This window comes from Clavelina lepadiformis, chromosome 6, assembly GCF_947623445.1.
Source record: "Clavelina lepadiformis chromosome 6, kaClaLepa1.1, whole genome shotgun sequence".
Classification (NCBI taxonomy): Eukaryota; Metazoa; Chordata; class Ascidiacea; order Aplousobranchia; family Clavelinidae; genus Clavelina; species Clavelina lepadiformis.
In genome coordinates this window covers 17,712,622-17,730,026 of record NC_135245.1, presented here as the reverse complement: position 1 = coordinate 17,730,026, position 17,405 = coordinate 17,712,622, and the positions used below count along the sequence as shown (strand labels likewise).

The window sequence follows — 17,405 nt, the reverse complement described above, 5'->3', positions numbered from 1 at the left end:
ATTCGTTTCGCTCTTATAGGGGACATTTTTAATCCAGCTGTCTAAGGTGGAAGATGTTTGCAGTAGAACATACCAACTGAAAGCGAAACTTGTACGGAAGATTTGGCATCTTTATCCAAAATAGCTCAAACGTTTGTTCAACAGAGGAAATTTGCAATCACCGTTAGATGGCGTCTGGCACACAGATATCCTTACTTGGTAAAACACCGTCATAAGGTTAAAATCCTGGACTAGCGACAGGTAATTTAGTCCCAATGAAAAGCTATGAGTTTTGTGCTACATGATAAAGCGCATGAAGGCTGAAACAAGATTATAATTACATAATACTCCACCAGAATCTCAAACAAAATCGATTTTATGCGTTATCAGTCGCCAGATTATCTTTGGAGCGCTCGCAGGAAGGTCGACGGAAGACGACGTCTAGCACTAATGTAGACAAGACACACCTACTGATATGATAAAAACCGAGCAGATAATAAATGGGAGGAATCAATTTGCAGGAGAGACTTGGCTGATACGTAAACCTATAAACCGCATTTATTGGTTAAAATTTAAACGTACGTTTATGCACTACTATGCCGTTTCAGAAGAAATCTAATCAACCAACTCAGCCTGTAATACAGGTGATTAGTGTTCTGGATGAAAATATGACCTCGCAGAAAAAGATAATAACCTTCGGTTTCAAAAGTAAGGAAACAAATCGTAAATCCAGCAAGGCTTCAAAATAACATGATTTTTTCCGTTCGGTGTTCCACCAGGTACAGTACAAATTGTTCTACCAGAAAGTCTGTATTTTACCGACATTGATGCTTCATTAGTGACACAGCAGCCGTTTTTTATATGATAGTAGTGATCGTATTCATTTCTGTTTTGTTTGTAGGTAATATGGAACGCGAGCTAGAGAAAACTTACCATAGATTTACAAGATGAAGGCCAGAAATGGGCAGTCGGTACTTTGAAAGTACCGTCTGTAACGGTACCGGTACTTGGCAAAGAATGTACAGACGGTTTGGTATTCGGTATTATTTTAAAAAAGTAGTTCGGTACTTTGCAGATACTCGGTATCGGTACTTTTTTGTAAAAGATGCTGCTGCAAATGCACTTTTTGCCGCCATATATGCCCCCGGTAAAGGTTACTCCAAGTCAAAACATATGTGATGCTTACAATTTTACTTGACTTTCTAGATTAAAAAAGATCAGCATATGCTAAAATTATAGTATTAAGTATTAATTAACATGAACTTTTGGAAACATACTTGTTAAAATTTTGAAATAATTATGTGAAAAGTACCGAGTACCAGGACCGATTGAAATTTCTTGAAAAAAGTAATTCGGTACAGAGATTCGGTATTTTTTTCAAAAGTACCGATGGTACGGGTATCTGTACTATAGTACCGCGGTACTGTTTAGTGTTTACCTATGGTGATCGGTTGGCCGTTTACGTTCTCACAACTGGTAACGATTCAAAGCTTTTTGACGGCTTTTCCAAGCAGATGCAGTCAACTCAAGAACAACCGATAACACGTCAGATATGATACGTCCATACCTTTCGATTCCTTGGTCGGCATCTTGAAAAGCTTCGCCAGTGTAAGCTCTTTTCAACAGAAGACACTAACAGCGTGATGGAAGCACGTTCTCAAAAGAAGTTTGCTATCAAGTGCCAGTCGAGGCTATTTGCTGAGTACAAAGCCTGCATAGAAAATCATGGAGATGATCTTGGAACTGTGACAATACTGTTAAACAACGCAACAGCAAATGTCGACGGTTTTCCTTCGTTTGCCAAGGTAAATCGCGACCACTTTTATGGAACAACAACAAAGTAACAAGAAATCTTGTACTGAAAGACAAACCAAAGACGCTCTGCAATCAGACCGTTGCCAAATACTTCAAATCAACGAATTTTGGGTAAAATCCGTTTAGGTGAAAACACCAACAAAGGCGAATGCGTAAACAAACGCTACATTTTTCGAAAACGCAGCCGAAAGGCAGGTATTTTGAAAACACAATACCTGTTCGATTGTATCTTGCAGTTTTATGTCGAAACAGTGGTTTTGGTAGCGGAGTTGCCATGGCTTGCAGTGCATCGGATATTCGTCTAGACTCTAGAATCAGGTTTCCCAGCAACAACACGGATGGCGGCGTTGCAAGCATTAGATCTGCAACTTCAAATGAAAAGAAAGACTCCAGTGGCTCGGCGAAGACGGAAATTCTGCAAAGGAAGGCGGTTTAAACAGCATAACATAAGCGGAGCAATTGTAGAAACTTACAAAATAACCAACTATTGTACTACCTATTGCTCAAAGCCAGAAAAGGCAGCTTTTCAAAATACCATGGCCAAAACAATATTGATGGTGGTTGCACCGCTTTCTTGCTTTGTTCACATCGGCTGGCTCCACACTCAAGTGATTTGGATGGACACGCATCGCTTACTTGCAACTTGCTTGCAAGCGGTAAAGTTAATTTACGTACCAATAACATATATGCCAATCTATGAACGCCTAGTCGCTTACCCGTCAAAGTTGGTGCAACCGTATCCATCACCGGTCATTGCGCCAATCCAGCAAAGACAAGACGCGTTAGGAGCCAGCCGAACTATATTCTTTGTTACATTTTTATCAGCTTTTTCATCGTTTGTTTGCGTACATTTTAATAAAATATTAGTGCTTTATGTTTGTATCAACTTTAAAACGCATCCAATCAGTCAGAAAATCACGTGCACTTCATTATAGATTGCAAACAATAACTGTCCTACCATTTTTGTAAATACAAAAAATAAACAAAGAATTAAACGCCGTTATATACAAAAAATCATCCTACACTACACTATTTGTGGAAAATTTGCCATTCAACAGGTACCTAGTAGGCTAGCCCACAGAGAAGCTAGCAACTTGAGTAAGCCTACAAACAAAGTTTTACACTGCTAATTCATTTTGGGCTTAAGGGGTCATGACCCAGTTTAAAGAGATAGGCTTTTCAATGCCAAGTACATTAAATCAAGAAGCTACTATCGCAAAACCACATCATGAACCTACCCAGAATCTGTTTCCTTAGTCCTTACAACTTTGGCTTTCAACGAGATTTAGGCTGGAACTACCTGCAGTCTTATTTTAGACAGAATCCTTTACAAAAATTTCTATAAAAACCACCTAAACTTTACAGCAAGTTTTGAGCTTAAAATTTTAGGACAAATATTTCAAAAACAAAATTTCCCACCCACACCAAATGTACAACTAAGCCTGAACCTGCTACCAACTATCGCCAAAACGATAACAAGCCAACCCAGATTGACGTCACATGCGTATTGGACCAAAGAATTTATTAGCTTTTTTAATATGACGCTTTGACTGTGGCATCGTTTTTAAGACAGCGTTGCCGCGTTATAATTGTCTTCCTATTGGGAAGTGACCTCTGATATCAAGAGGTTACAACTAGGCTGGTGGCTACATCAGAATTATAGTTATAAACTATATCAACAAGTTCTTAGTGTGATGACTTTGCCAATACACTGACCGAGACAATAGGCATTGTCCTGCCAACTCGCTATGTTTCACTTCAATGCTTCCCAAACGATGGGCAGCGAAGCATGTGAAAAAGTTACAATACGAAAAGCCAATCCCGCGAAGTGTCGCCATTCAGTTTTTGGGGCTATTGTAAACATTTTTTTTTAAATATTGTTTTGATTTGACTCGTTTGAATAACGTGGCTAAAAACAATTGTCAGTAAACCTTAGCGATATAAATTAATGGGCCTCATAACAAATTGTTTGCAAAACTGGGCCGCTGGTTAACGAAGGTCAAGCACTGTTAACTATGCTGCGGACAGGCTCCCATTTTGATTATTTTGCTTAAAAATGGTTCTGGTTTTTTCTTATTCATTTCTTTGATTTCATTCACTTTCGAAATTTTAACCGCCCTTTGACGAACGGTTCCCTCGTTTAAAAATCATTGAGGTGATTGTCACAACTTGGAGTAATATTATTGTTCGCTTTTGGCGAAAGGGCGACAAAACGCAGTAGCCTCTCGACTTACAATCCGAAAGTGCTTACAATAACAATAGCGTGCTTCATATTTGAAATAAAGACATTTATTCTTTTGCTAAGAGCTACGGTAAGCTTTGCCTTAGTCCTTACAGCTTTTTTATACCAGCTGACTGAACAAACATATTTGAGCCACAGACCTTTTATTCGCTGTAGCCTACAATACCAACAGCCTAACCAACTTCTCTTTTTATGTTGACAAACGTGATGACTGATGACTAAAGAAATGACTGTTTACGCAAATGTTCTGCTTGTGCTGAACATGTTGAATTGCAAGTACAGAAAATAATAAAATACTGCGTACAACAGCCAAAAGTGAAATTTGGCTGATCGACGGATAAAACCAAAATGGAGTTTGGCAGGAGGAAACTAATAAAATTTAATCTTACTTAGAAAAGCAGAGTAAATATGACTTGATTGATAAACGTTACTGACATGACTTAACTTGGGAACGTAGGCCTAATTAAAATGACTCGATTAGACTTGGACGCTGTTAGTGACTTGACATTGAGGCTCGATTCCATCACTGGTCATGTAGGCTATTGATTGGACGTGATGTGAATTTCTACTGTAATCTTAAATTCAAAATTTTTGCATTTTAAAGAAGCCAGAAGCTTTCTCGATCACCAATCTTCTAATTTTTCGCCAAAAGCGCAGTGTGGCCAAAAAAATCAAGCCAGTCACGGGAAAAAGTAACAAAGCCGAAAAGGCTTAAAGACGTGCACAAAATATTTAAGGTAGTAGTTGCTGGTAACTGCTAGCACGGCAAATGTGGAGTGATTGTTGCAGCTTTTCGAAAGGTGCGTAGTTCAAACTACGAATTGAACTTGGGAAACTATATGATTACACAGATGAGACAACTGACAAACACTTTGGGGATGCCTACTACTTGAATGATGGTTGTAATGTAGCTATTCCTGAGAAGTGTGACTTACTTTCGATGCTGCAAAATACCAAGAAAATAAAACAACTTATTTAGCAAATTGTTCTTCATTATATCCAACGTAATAGGCGATTTGCGAGAATAAAATAAAAATGATCATTTGTGATGTGTTATGCTTCATTAGTTATAGCGTGGACGGATTACTTACAGACGTTAAAGGGATCTTTCCTCCCCGGCTCTGTTTTGATGCAGTCGAAATGGTAAGTGTTGGCTAAGTATTTTCCGATACCCTTCACCAAACTAAAAACTTGCAATAGGCCATAAAACTCAAGTCTTCAAAATACTGTAAATACAACTTTTTCTTAAGCATAGTTCCGTTTTCGGTAAAGTTTTTTCACTATAAACATCTTGCCTCATATTTCACCTATATAGTCATTTAAAGCACCTTCGTAAAAGCATGTATGGACTGTAACATGACCCACGTTAAATTCTAGACTGTTACTTGTTACGGGAGCGTTTTGTTCTTTCGATATGTGTTTGTGAGTCGGTAAGCTTTGGATATTACGTTACGTTAAATAGCCTAACATTGTGTTGGCAAAGTTATAAGGATCTTATTGCGTTTGTAATCGAAAAGCTTTTAATAATTTCCGCTATCCTTTCCTTCTTAGTTTTGTTGCAGTGCAAGCAAAGTGCTTTCTTTCTTTGTGCAATAAATATAGAACTCTTTAATTACAGAAATTTAGATTAACTAGCGAAGGCTAACAATAACCTAACGTACTTTCCTTTATGAGTGGTAAATCTAAACTGTGAAATACAAACTAGCCTACAAGCACTTTAGATAGAGCTTTAGATAGAAAAAGTGGTAGTGTGACGATTACGTCACGAATCACGAGTTGTTTTCCAAGATGTTTGAAATTTAATTTAGAATCCTATAATTCAGTTGTTTATCAGACTTGAGTTTTCCTTAATGACGTCAGATAATTTCCTCGCTTGAACTAGCTTGCCACATATATATACTGTTGTAATGTTTACGATCTTCCCTTTTCCCTTTTACTGTCTCATTGGTTACAGAGCGCGATGTAACATTCAGTAAGCTTTGCCCGAAGGTGAAAACCTTTGTGTTATAATAAATAAAATGGGAACTTTATAAGTTAGTAATTTATATAGACAGAATCAAGCAACTAACAGCATAGTCACGCAAATTTGAGAAATGAGAACTCATCAATCGAAGCAGAAGCAAAACAAGTCACCAACCATCAATCGTCCTCGCTCATATACAAACAATTACCGCCAGCATATGCGGTCATTATGACAGATATGTTCCTTGTGTAATACCTCTGTAATGAAATGGCAGCTTAACGTTCCTTTGCCTGTAAGGACGACCACTTCAATTACAATGTTTGTCTGTAGAATTGCTTAATGTCCTCGAAGTGAAATGAGTCTCAGGTCGTTGTTTCGCTTCTCTTAATCTTAGAATCAATTGTACACCATGACAACTGTATAAACTGGTTATATTGTTTCTTGTTTAAACGATTACATTAAATAAGACATTGTGACAGCTACACAATAAAGTCGACCACTTTCTATGGTTAACTTCGTAGACTGTGACGCAACGAATAGCTATAAACGAAAGAATAATTCACGTCACGATTTGTAACGACACAGGAAGTCATGCATAGGCGACACGTAACGCAATGCTTTGCTTTGCCGATTTCCGTTTACTATGCGGCATTTGATTTGCAAACAATTGTATAAAATCATCACACCTCACACGAGTAGTGCACAAGCGAATTATTAAATGTCATAGTAGAAACACTTTTAACATTTCAGATGGTAAACTACTAGAAGTTGGGTATTCACTGTGCTCATATGCAGACCTTAACAAAGTCAGATTTAACGTAAATACCTTCTAAGATTTTTACTTCCTACTTTTTTTTGATGTTTTATATCGCATTGCCCAAATTTAGAACTGTTCACCAGGGCCACTGAATAAATTTTATTGGAAATTTTATCGTGCATAGCTGCATCATACATAGGTGTTTTGGTTCGGTGATTTTAAAACAGAAAAAAAACGGTAAGAGATCCCATAAATCGTCACTTGTCATAAAACAAAGGAAGATTTTTCAATTAGGGGAACAGATGGCAATGTCAATAGTTGGTTTTGACTTGGGTACTTACCCTACACAAAAAACTTACCCTAGAAAATGTATTGACATCTTATAATAATCTTTATCTCTCTGCTTCTTCAGAAAAATTTTCATGTTCAAGAGTTAAATTTATATTTGTCAAATGTAAATTCAAATTCAAATACATCTTTTAATTTATAAACATTCCAATTTTTTCTAAGTTTCTCCGATACAAATTTTTGGTAATATCTTTTTTTAATCTAACCCCATTTAGCCTATCTTTCAACAACAGTAATAACTAATAACACTCTTCGGCTTCTGGAGAAATCGTGAATGGTAAGATGCTTACTTCCAAGTTTTTCAACTTTCGCTATGTAATGCTATTGTAACAATAAGCAGTAAAGGTCAAGGCAGTTTGCTCTTACATGCAGTGGCGCGAATGGGGGTTTTATTACGCAGGAATTCTAAAAGTACTGGTATTTTGATATCCTAGGCCTACCTAGAATATATAAGGATTAGGCTACATTTGGGAAACTTTTTATGAATTTCGGTTAGAAAATAAGAATTTGTTTTCTTTAAACTGGAACTAGAAACTGGTATACTGTTGTCCGTTCATTAACTGTTGCTCATTCATTAGCGCATACTAGTATAGCAACTGGCTTGATTTTTTTGTACCCCAGTACCCACTGCGCTTTTGACAAAAAATAAAATGATTAAATGATTGACATACATAGGCCTATACCATAATGAGAACACCATGCATTGAAAAATGTTCAACTAGTGTGCTAGTCACTTGACAGTAGGCAGAAGCCACAGTGCAGTTTTGTTTTAAAGCTGTCGCTAGCTTATTTCTTCAAAAAACTTGAACGTTCGAAACGATTTTTCAAGGTTCCTTATTAAGCTGTCTTGATAAATGAAATAGATTAACGTAAACAAATCGTAATCCAAAATTAACAACGATTTTTTTCTTTTAATACAATGCATTTATAGATGTTAACAAAAAGCAAATTTTTCTTTACACATAAGTGTGCAACTTATTGCTGCACTGCAAAGATCTTAAACTTTCATGTGCATGACTTAAATGGCTAAGGAGATACCGGTAGTTGATGAATAATGTTTTTTCCTAAATTGTATAACAAAGAAAATTTAGTGCTGTTGGTTAATTTTGGTTTGCAGTTTTGCATTAGTTAAGCAAATACAATTTTTGTCAGAGTGTCACGAAATTTTTGTTTTGTAATTCGTGGTATATTAACCATGCTGATGGGCGTGTTAGCTTAGCACTGCATTTTAATATATTTTTAGACGTATATTTAGATATATTCCACAATATGTTTTTACGTGTATATTGAGTTGTATTCTACCTATATTGTTTTGGCCATTCTTGTACACAATGTCTGACTGCATGTTTGGTAGTAATAATTTACCGAAATAACCCATGTGATTATTTATTGTGTTTGGTAAGTTTTCTACATACGTACATGGTGTACGCCATTACCTACAACTCCTCCCCAAGGCGTGTTACGCTGCGCGCGATTCTGATCTCATACCTTAATTATAGTTGATTGTGCTGTGGGTTTGTGGACAAGAGTATACTTTTTATTCTACGTTTTGGTTTTCTGTAAGGAGGACGGCTGTTTTTTCTGGCTGTGATGCAAATACCTTTGTTCTTATTCTATACATGCTCGAGTTAAGAGATAAGATGTTATTAAAAAGCTTGAAGAGCAACAGTTGACTATATTTGACTAGCCGTTAAAGCAGGATATACTGAACTTATAGGAATTTGGCATGACAATTACAGTAAGAATAGAATAGTTTTATTTCAGCTGCATGGCGTGAACTTCTGTAGACAGCATACTAAAGTAGATCAGCCAATCGCATTAACGTACATTGCAGTTTTAATAGTGTATAATGTAATACATCATTTAACATTAGCTCATGACCCAAGAATATCTGCTGCGTTGTTTCCACCCAAGTTTCTTCTGACTTCTTTGTTTCCTCCCCATGATTTAAGTGATGTCAGTCAATGATGAGAGCAATCCTCCACCAGAGATTATTGCCGTGAAAGTAAAGCAAGTTGTTCTTCACACCTTCAAGACCTTGAAGAAAGTTACCGTGGAGCCAATTCTATTTTTTTCAATTATAATTATTGTGATGTACTCCATTGTTTCAAGCCAGTATATTTACTATCGCCTGTCAAAAAATTATGGCATTGAAAATGCAACAGAGACATCAGAATGTGTTTCGGGTAATGAAACCAATGTCACTCGAGAACTACAGAATAAAATTACAATTGAAGCGAATCAATGGAACCTTTACTTGAACGTAGCTGGTTAGTAGAACATAAAAGAATACATTGATATTTAATACAGCAGATTTTCTGTGTTGTGTGTGTGCTTAAATTTTAAATGTATTTTGCACTTTCTGCTTGATTTCAGGTTTTGTACCGTCATTTTTCTCCACTGTGTTAATGGGTACATGGGGCGACAAGGTGGGCAGAAGGCTTCCACTTACTTGCAACTTCATTGGATATGTTTTTATGCTCATTATGTATATAATTGTCATACACTTGGAGCTGGATATAACTTATTTGTTGGTTGCACGCGTTGCCTGTGGAATCGGTGGTGATTTCAGTGCAGTTTTGTGTTCATGTTACGCATATCTTGCTGATATCTCTCGACATAATGATCGAACCTTGCGTGTAGCAATTGGTGAAGCAAGTACTGGGCTAGGATCACTTTTTGCAAGTCTAATCAGTGGAGTTTGGATTGCAGCTCAGGTATACTTGACTTTTAGATGTTTGCATTTTATCGGTTGACATAAAGCACACAGTTTCTAACTAATTCTATATTTTTACTTTTCTTATACAGGGTTTTGAACCACCACTATGGTTTTTATTTTCTGTTGCTCTGGCAGCAATATTTTATATCACGGTTCTTCTTCCTGAAGTTGTTCCGCGATCAAACGGTTCGATATCGTCAGCCAGTACTTTTGAAAAACTCCGGTATGTAAGTGGTAATTTCATGAAAAAGCACATTGCAGAATTGAAAAATGGAAATATTAGGTATCTGATATTATCACATATTAATATTTTGAAAAGTGTCATAACTATGATCACAGTATGGTTTGTTGGTCACAGTATGGTCACACTGTTGGTGAATACTTTGTGACAAGGATTGATATTCAAGTTACTTAAAGCTGACACCATTTTTAGGTCACTGTTTAGTCCCTACCCTTTCACTCACCTTTGGAAATTCTTGTCTGAAAATTGGGATAGAACAAGAAAAGTGCTCGGTGTAGTTGTCTGCTTTTTTCTTCAAGTCATCATATTTGATGGGGTCCAAGACACTCATATCATTTATGTACTTAGTCCACCATTGTGTTGGTCATCAACATTAATAGGGTGATGCTTGTTTTATAACATCTATTCAAGTTATATGTTTGCAACTATTCAGTTAATTCCTTAGTCTAATTGTTTTGCCTTCTATATGTTTGATTTTTTATTATGCTAAAAATTTTCCTTAATCCTTACAGTATTGTCTGCAGAACTTGGCAAAGCTTTTTTACATTGTGTAACAATGCTTCGTTGTAAAATTTTCAATAAAGTATTGATTTAGGTACGGTTCCGCTCTACAAGATGCAACGTATTTATTTAGCTTGATCACTATTAAACTTTTAAATGAAAAGTTATCCGATATCTGGCTTGTGTTCATGAGCACTCTCTCTAATATTGGTGGTCTTGTAACCTATGCCGCGGCTTCTGTTACTTGGGTCATGTTTTTAGGTAAACAATATTGCATTTTTATAGATGCAAACTTTCACGGATATATTTTTAATGTTAAAAACAGCATAAGTATTTTATAATGGTTCACAAACTACACTGTCACTGATAAATTTAGCTTTCCTGAATAAACATTTTAAATGAGTGAGATACTTTAAACCTATTACGTTCATGGAAATTTAGGTGCGGTGCATTAACTATGTGCTGTCTCATCACTTGTTTAGGAGGTCTTCAATGTGTCTAAATACATTTATGTCCATTTTTGTGGTATGCCTAATATATCTCTCTTGTATCTAGGTTATACGATCGGTCTTCTTGCAAGTACGAATGCAATTATTCTTCGAAGCATGATTTCGAGGCTTGTTGCTAAGCATGAACAAGGGGCTGCATTTGCACTTATAGCTTGTTCCGAGTCTACAGCGTCACTTGTTGCTTCCTTTATCTTTAATGGAGTTTACGCTGCTACAGTCATCAGTTTCCGTGGCGCTGTTTTCTTGGTTGGTGCTGGAGTCCAAATAATAATGTTTGTTTTTTACAGGTTAGTATCGATGTTTTGTGCTGATGCTGTATTGAATTGATGAGATATTTCTTAACTAAGGTTACACTATGTTCTTCACAACCATATGTTATCTTGACTTGTTTATAATCAATAATTGGTATGTAACCTATGTACTTTAGTCTATCGTTACTGAATGTAAGTTTGTTGGTCATTCAAAGCACGTCCCTCTACAAATGCAATTCATTTGCAAATTATGCTTATGCTGCATTTTCTTTGTGTACATGGACGTTTACAAGTGCGTAAAGTGGATATATTTTTGTGGTTGGTAGCATAATCCAAGTTTTTTTACAGTTTCGTTTATCAGAAAACAAAGTCAGATTTGGAAGCAAACAAGGCGGAGGAATATCATAATTTTAACACTGATTCGTGAGTTTTTATTGTTGTGCTGTTGTCATTTTTAATTGTGTTTTTCACGTAATTTTCAAAAGATTACATCTTTTATACAGTTTCCTAGTTACAATTTTTATTCTGCATATATCATGTGCATAAGCGTAGATTTTTAGAATTTAATGAGAATGGCCGGATCGACGTCACGATTGAAAATCACGACTTCATGTCGCATTATCACTCAACGTAACGCGAGTCTTTTAAAATGCATTGTCCTGAAAACTCATGCCTATTACTACATTTAAAGAGTTGATGCCACAGGAAGTAGCATTGCGAATAGTAGTCCCTAATAGAAGCAAAAACATGTAGGCTGTCTAGAATAGCTTTAAACTTCTTTTCCAAAAGCTGGGCACCGTTAAACATTGTAGATAGCTAATATGTTAGCAAAACGGTTTCTCCTTTGTTGCTTATCTACTGCAGTGTTTATTCAATTGTCTCACTTAATAATGCATTGTCATCCATTGGCCAAATATTGACTCCAAGCCATTTTACATTTGCTTGTATGGGCTGTGGTGTTTTTGCTGCATGCTATTTGAAGTCAAAACAGACTCTTTGTGTTGTTCGCTTTATAGTTATTTGTTTCGAACACTTCTTTTTAAAATAGACTGAAACTGAAACTGAAACTAGGTAAAAAATAACGTTGCTAAAGAAAACATTAGGAGGTATGTTTGACAAACTCGAATTTGGTTAAAAATTATCGACACACCATTTTCAAATTAAGGTACCATTTGATGGTAGAATCACTGTGCCGAATAAATGACTGTTTTGGGTAAAATTCCAGTGAGTGAACTCATAAAATGATGCATAAATGACTCAAAAATGCCAGGATTGTTGAACTTGGTAAATTTGTTTTACGTTGTATTGTTTTGTATAAACAATGATTTTGCGTTTACGTGTAACACTAATTGGCGCAAACAAACTTGTTTCTCTAGTTTTTTTCAATATTTCATGAATCCTTGATCTTCAAGGTCACAGTTGAACCTACATTAAAAAAGTGACCTTTTCTGTCTGGCAGAAGTGGGCTGAGAAATTTTGCTGTGACTAGTGTGTCATGAAGACTGGTTGCTATTTAATGAAGTTAAATGTGTCGTACAGTGTAAGCGCTTGTTTTGAACGCCAGTACAATTTGATAAATGCTTTGGAATCTAAATAATATGTTAAGTTAAAACGCTTGTTTTTCTTTTGTAGTATGCTTGGTAAGTACTACGCATTTATTACACGGTAAATGAAAACGTTTTTATAGTGGCAAAGGCTCCTTTACCAGATTTATTTACTTTAAGATTTTAAATATTTAAAGATTTATTATGATTAGCACCGCCATCATTTTATCTGCCCCCTTTTGCCATTTTTTTGCTCTCCTAGTTGTTCTTCTTGCCTCACAGCAGTTGGTTTATAGAAAACTTATCACAGTGCAGATGTTTCTTCTATTGCTTCCATTTCTTTATGTAAAATTAATCATATACATAGGGTTTGGGCTATGGATGATTTGGATAAAACGTCTTCAAAACTCTAAAGGTCTTAAAGTACCTGGTTCATTCAGACGAGCAGATCCTTTCAATGGCTTTTCTAAACAAAGTTGAAATACAGTCACTGTTCAGCGTGTAGAGTTTTTTACAAAAGTAATTCAATAAAATTTTTGTGTATGTGGCGCTCTAGTGCTTAACTACTAACGCTGTACTTAACGTGAAGTTCATACTTTTGCTCTATTCTGTATATTTGTGCTTTGTGTTTTTAAACCTTTGGTTATACAAAGTAGTCAATTACTTTACCAACCTCTCTTTCTACTGTGGCTATGCAATTAATTGCAATTAATTTAGGCAAGTAGTATTGCATTAATCCGTTTTTACAGTCCATGTTCCACTTAGTACAACACTCAAAGTTTTCTTTTATGCGTTCAAATTTATCTTTCTGAATATGGCATGAACTTAGGTAATTTTTCGGATTTTTATTGATTTATCATCGTCGATTACTTTTTTTAGCTACGTCAACAATTTACACCTTTGTGCTGCAAATATGGTATGGTTATTTGTATTGATTTATAGTGCCATTTTTTTGAAAATTTACATGTAGTTCTGTAATTATACAGTGCCAAGTTACATATAACGTTATTTCTCAGTCAAATCGTTTTGATTTTAGTTTCAGTGTAAATGCTTAAACAATACTTGTTTTAATATTACGTGTTTTGATTGATATGGTTGACAAATAAGTGATGTTGTTGGCAGGATTGGTTAGCACCCCTTTTCCCTGTTCAATGTATTATATTATGTAATTCAAAATGCTTATAGCAAAGTTTCAACTGGCAAATGTTTAACTGTTAACTATCTTAGGTAAAATGCAAAAATTTTATTTTTAATTCCTCAAGAAAAAGCTGATTTTTCATTTTATTTCAGATTTTATGACTAAGTAATTTTTTTCCATGTATTAATCCTCAAACTGCCACTTAACTTTCGAACAATGACTGTTAACAACAATTCTGAGTGTTCCGAGTCTGTGATAACTGTGGTCAAAAAGCAACAGCATGAGTCTCATCCCATAAATATACTGAGAAAGATAACTGTTGAACCAATATTTTTATGCTGCATGGTGATAACTGTCATGTACTCCACAATTTCAAGCCAGTATATTTACTACCGTTTGTCAAAAAATTACGGCTTTGAAGATGAGACAAAAGCGTCAGAGTGTGGACTAAATAATGTGACTAATACGACTCGAGACCTGCAGAACAAAGTCACAGCTGAGGCAAATGAATGGAACCTTTATCTGAACATAGCTAGTAAGTAAATTATACATTTTTATAAAATGATGCTCAGTTACTGCAAACACGTCGTCATATTATTTAGTTTGTGAGGTATTTTTTTTACAGATTTCATTCCATCCTTTTTCACCACCGTATTGATAGGTGGATGGGGGGATAGGGTTGGCAGAAGACTTCCACTTATTTGTAGTTTTACTGGATGCGTTCTATTAGTCGCTATTTACATAGTTGTTGTCCACTTGGAGCTTGACATATTTTACTTGTTAATTGGACAAATTGTTTATGGTATTGGTGGAGGTTTTAGTGGAATTTTGTGTTCATGTTATGCTTATCTTGCTGATATTTCAACTCATGAAGACAGAACTGTTCGAGTCGCCATTGGTGAGGCAAACCTTGGCTTGGGATCACTTTTTGGAAATTTAGTTGGTGGATTTTGGATTGCTGCCCAGGTAGAATGACTTCAATCTTCTTTTTTATACTTAAACCACAAAGTTACTTTGTCTTTGCCAGCGTGTTTTTATTTTAATGTTGATCTGCTAGCTCAAGAAGTTGGTTTGGACGACAGGGTTGTTTCGCATTTCCCAATTTCATGTTAATTATACTCATTTTTTATTTTCCAGGGATTTGAACCGCTCTTGTGGTTTCTTCTCGCTCTTACTTTGTCAACGATATTCTATGTTGTTGTTATTCTCCCTGAAGCTGTTCTGCAGTCAGAAGCTTCAGTAATGTCAGCTGGCCAGAAATTTAGGTATGCAATTGAATTAATAAAAACCAGTCATTTGTTCTGGATAAAGATGGTAGTTTGTTGTTGCAGGTAGCTTGTCAGTTTTCTACGTGTAGTTTATTCTTATACTTAGAACAAAAGCAATTACTTGGTTTGAAAGAGGAATTTTTTGTGTCATCATGTTATTTGTCGTAATTGAAACAAATCTACCAACGGTAAATGTGAAAAGTTCAAGAAACTTCTGATATCGATTGAGTATTGCTGCTATATGTTTGTTTGCTTTTTTCCTGTTTTCTTTCAAAAACTTGTGTAAGAAGAAAGGACCTGGGTCTGTTTTTTGCCTCTTGTGCAGCTTTCTGGGGGTTAATTAGAGGGAAATAAGCATAATCTGTATATAATCATAATCTCTATGTAATCTGTATGGTAACAAATTATAACTTCCATTAATATTTGGTACCTTTATACCCCGCTGTTAAAAAGCCTATTATACATACTGGTACTGACTGAGTTGCAATGCTAATATCTACTATAGAAGAAGCATTTATGTAACATTGTTACGTATGAAACATTTAAATCCATAAACCCGATTTGTGCAGGTAATTTTTATGATGTTGTAATCACAAATAACTATAAAAGCAATTATATGTTATAGGGCAGGCATCTAATACAATGATAACGAATTCAATCTTTACCATTAGGTCACTATTCAGTTGTCAGGTTTTTGTTGAACTATGGAAATTCTTATCACAAAATTGGAACAGAACGCGAAAGTTATTAGGCGTGGTCTTTTGCTTCGTTTTACAAATAATCATCTTTGCTGGAGTTCAGGACACTATTGTCATCTTTGTGCTCAGTCCACCGTTTTACTGGTCATCTACTTTGATAGGGTAATTTTTATGTTGTATGGTGAATAGATTGCTAACCTTGTATCTCATATAATTAATTCATATGGTTATATATAATATATTTGCATGCTTTGATATATTGTGATCGTAGATTACATGTTGATTTTTTAAATTATTTTTCGGAACCATGTTTTGTGTAGATATGGATCTGCTGTACAGGACACAACATTTGTATTCAGCATGATTGCACTTAAACTCTTAAATGGAAGGTTATCTGATATCTGGCTTGTATTCATGAGCAATCTCTCCAATATTGGTGGTCTTATTACCTATGCGCTAGCTTCTGCTACATGGATCATGTTTTTAGGTGAATCTTACAAATTTTATGGGCTTTATAGTGTAATAGTTCTTCATCAATCGGTGATAGACGCTGCTTTGAGGATTGGCGTTGGTCCATTTATTTATTATTCTTCATCGACAGCACGCCGTAAGGTTGATGCTGAGTACTGTTTTTCATGAACTGTACTAAAGTGAGGCTAAACTGCAGAAAAACTACTAAAAATATCTTTGAAAATCTACTCTGATAAACTCGATAACTTGTGCTCTGGAAATAACAGATGATCTAAGTCCCGAAATAACTTTTTCAATTAATTATTATCAGTTGAAGTTATCAAAATCATAGCAGCATGTACAGTATTGGTAAAATGCACTTTGCTGTCGTGAAAAATTTACGAAACAGCTCTACTGCTGCTTTGAATGTGTCGAAGTTTTCTTGAAAAAATAATTTTTTATTCCATGTTCAGGTTTCTCACTCACTATCCTAGCAATCATGGATTCATCCGTGCTTCGGAGTACAATGTCAAGACTTGTCAGCAAGCATGAACAGGGAGCTGCATTTGCACTTGTAGCTTGCAGCGAAGCCACCGCCATTCTACTTGGTTCATTTATCTTCAATGGAGTTTATGCTGAGACTGTTGGTAGTTTTCGAGGAACTGTGTTCTTGATAGGTGTAGGGATCCAAGGAGTAATGTTTGTTGTGTACAGGTTAGTATTACTGCAACCAATAGAATTCACCTCTGTTATTATTACGATGTTACTTAATGTACTTTGTAATGTTAATATTTTAATGTGTATTTTTTTGTGTTTCAGTGTCGTTTACTATAAAACAAAGTCAGACCTAGATGCAAATAGAGAAAAAGAATATCAAAGTTTAAAAAATGAACAATGAGGTTTTATTGTGTATTTTATTGAAAGAGCAGTTTTTAGCGTCTTAATTTTTGCACTACTACATTTTTAATTTTCATGTTCGAAT

General features: G+C 35.5%; 3 protein-coding genes across 6 annotated transcripts in view; 2 read left to right on the top strand and 1 right to left on the bottom strand.

Moving 5' to 3' along the window:
- Nucleotides 1-2,732, bottom strand: part of LOC143463150 (uncharacterized) — a 34,516-nt gene extending 31,784 nt beyond the window's left edge. The window contains exons 1-4 of one of the 2 annotated variants that reach the window (XM_076961539.1): nt 2,511-2,732; nt 2,291-2,436; nt 2,010-2,209; nt 1,547-1,690 (exon numbers count right to left, since the gene is read on the bottom strand). The gene's annotated coding sequence lies outside the window, so the exon portion shown is untranslated. The remainder of the gene's footprint in view (nt 1-1,546; nt 1,691-2,009; nt 2,210-2,290; nt 2,437-2,510) is intronic. The other variant, XM_076961540.1, reaches the window with a different exon arrangement.
- A 4,006-nt stretch (nt 2,733-6,738) lies between these two features.
- Nucleotides 6,739-14,160, top strand: LOC143462035 (proton-coupled folate transporter-like). 2 transcript variants are annotated; one of them, XM_076960036.1, is made up of 8 exons: nt 6,740-9,374; nt 9,481-9,821; nt 9,913-10,046; nt 10,257-10,445; nt 10,660-10,826; nt 11,121-11,361; nt 11,674-11,748; nt 13,237-14,160. In XM_076960036.1, the coding sequence occupies exons 1-8, from the start codon at nt 9,059-9,061 to the stop codon at nt 13,280-13,282; spliced, it is 1,509 nt and encodes a 502-aa protein (XP_076816151.1). In that variant the 5' UTR covers nt 6,740-9,058; the 3' UTR covers nt 13,283-14,160. The 2 variants fall into 2 exon arrangements, 1 of the variants encoding a protein (XP_076816151.1); XR_013118120.1 differs by having other exon boundaries at nt 6,739-9,374; nt 11,121-11,479; nt 11,674-14,160.
- Nucleotides 14,161-14,218: 58 nt separating this feature from the next.
- LOC143462036 (proton-coupled folate transporter-like) lies at nt 14,219-17,382 on the top strand. Of its 2 annotated transcripts, none has more exons than XM_076960038.1 (7): nt 14,219-14,542; nt 14,633-14,973; nt 15,145-15,272; nt 15,947-16,135; nt 16,294-16,460; nt 16,897-17,137; nt 17,243-17,382. In XM_076960038.1, exons 1-7 carry the CDS (start codon nt 14,224-14,226, stop codon nt 17,319-17,321), a joined length of 1,464 nt encoding a protein of 487 aa, XP_076816153.1. In that variant the 5' UTR covers nt 14,219-14,223; the 3' UTR covers nt 17,322-17,382. The 2 variants fall into 2 exon arrangements, with proteins under 2 accessions (XP_076816153.1, XP_076816152.1); XM_076960037.1 differs by having other exon boundaries at nt 14,618-14,973.
- The last annotated feature ends 23 nt before the right edge of the window (nt 17,383-17,405 follow it).

Coding starts and splice junctions, on each gene's coding strand:
- LOC143462035 (XM_076960036.1), top strand. CDS start 9,059: ATGTCAGTCAATGATGAGAGCAATCCTCCACCAGAGATTATTGCCGTG. Junction 10,047..10,256: donor AGTACTTTTGAAAAACTCCG/GTATGTAAGTGG, acceptor CACCATTTTTAG/GTCACTGTTTAGTCCCTACC. Junction 11,749..13,236: donor CATAATTTTAACACTGATTC/GTGAGTTTTTAT, acceptor TCATATACATAG/GGTTTGGGCTATGGATGATT.
- LOC143462036 (XM_076960037.1), top strand. CDS start 14,224: ATGACTGTTAACAACAATTCTGAGTGTTCCGAGTCTGTGATAACTGTG. Junction 14,543..14,617: donor CCTTTATCTGAACATAGCTA/GTAAGTAAATTA, acceptor TTAGTTTGTGAG/GTATTTTTTTTACAGATTTC. Junction 17,138..17,242: donor GTAATGTTTGTTGTGTACAG/GTTAGTATTACT, acceptor TTTGTGTTTCAG/TGTCGTTTACTATAAAACAA.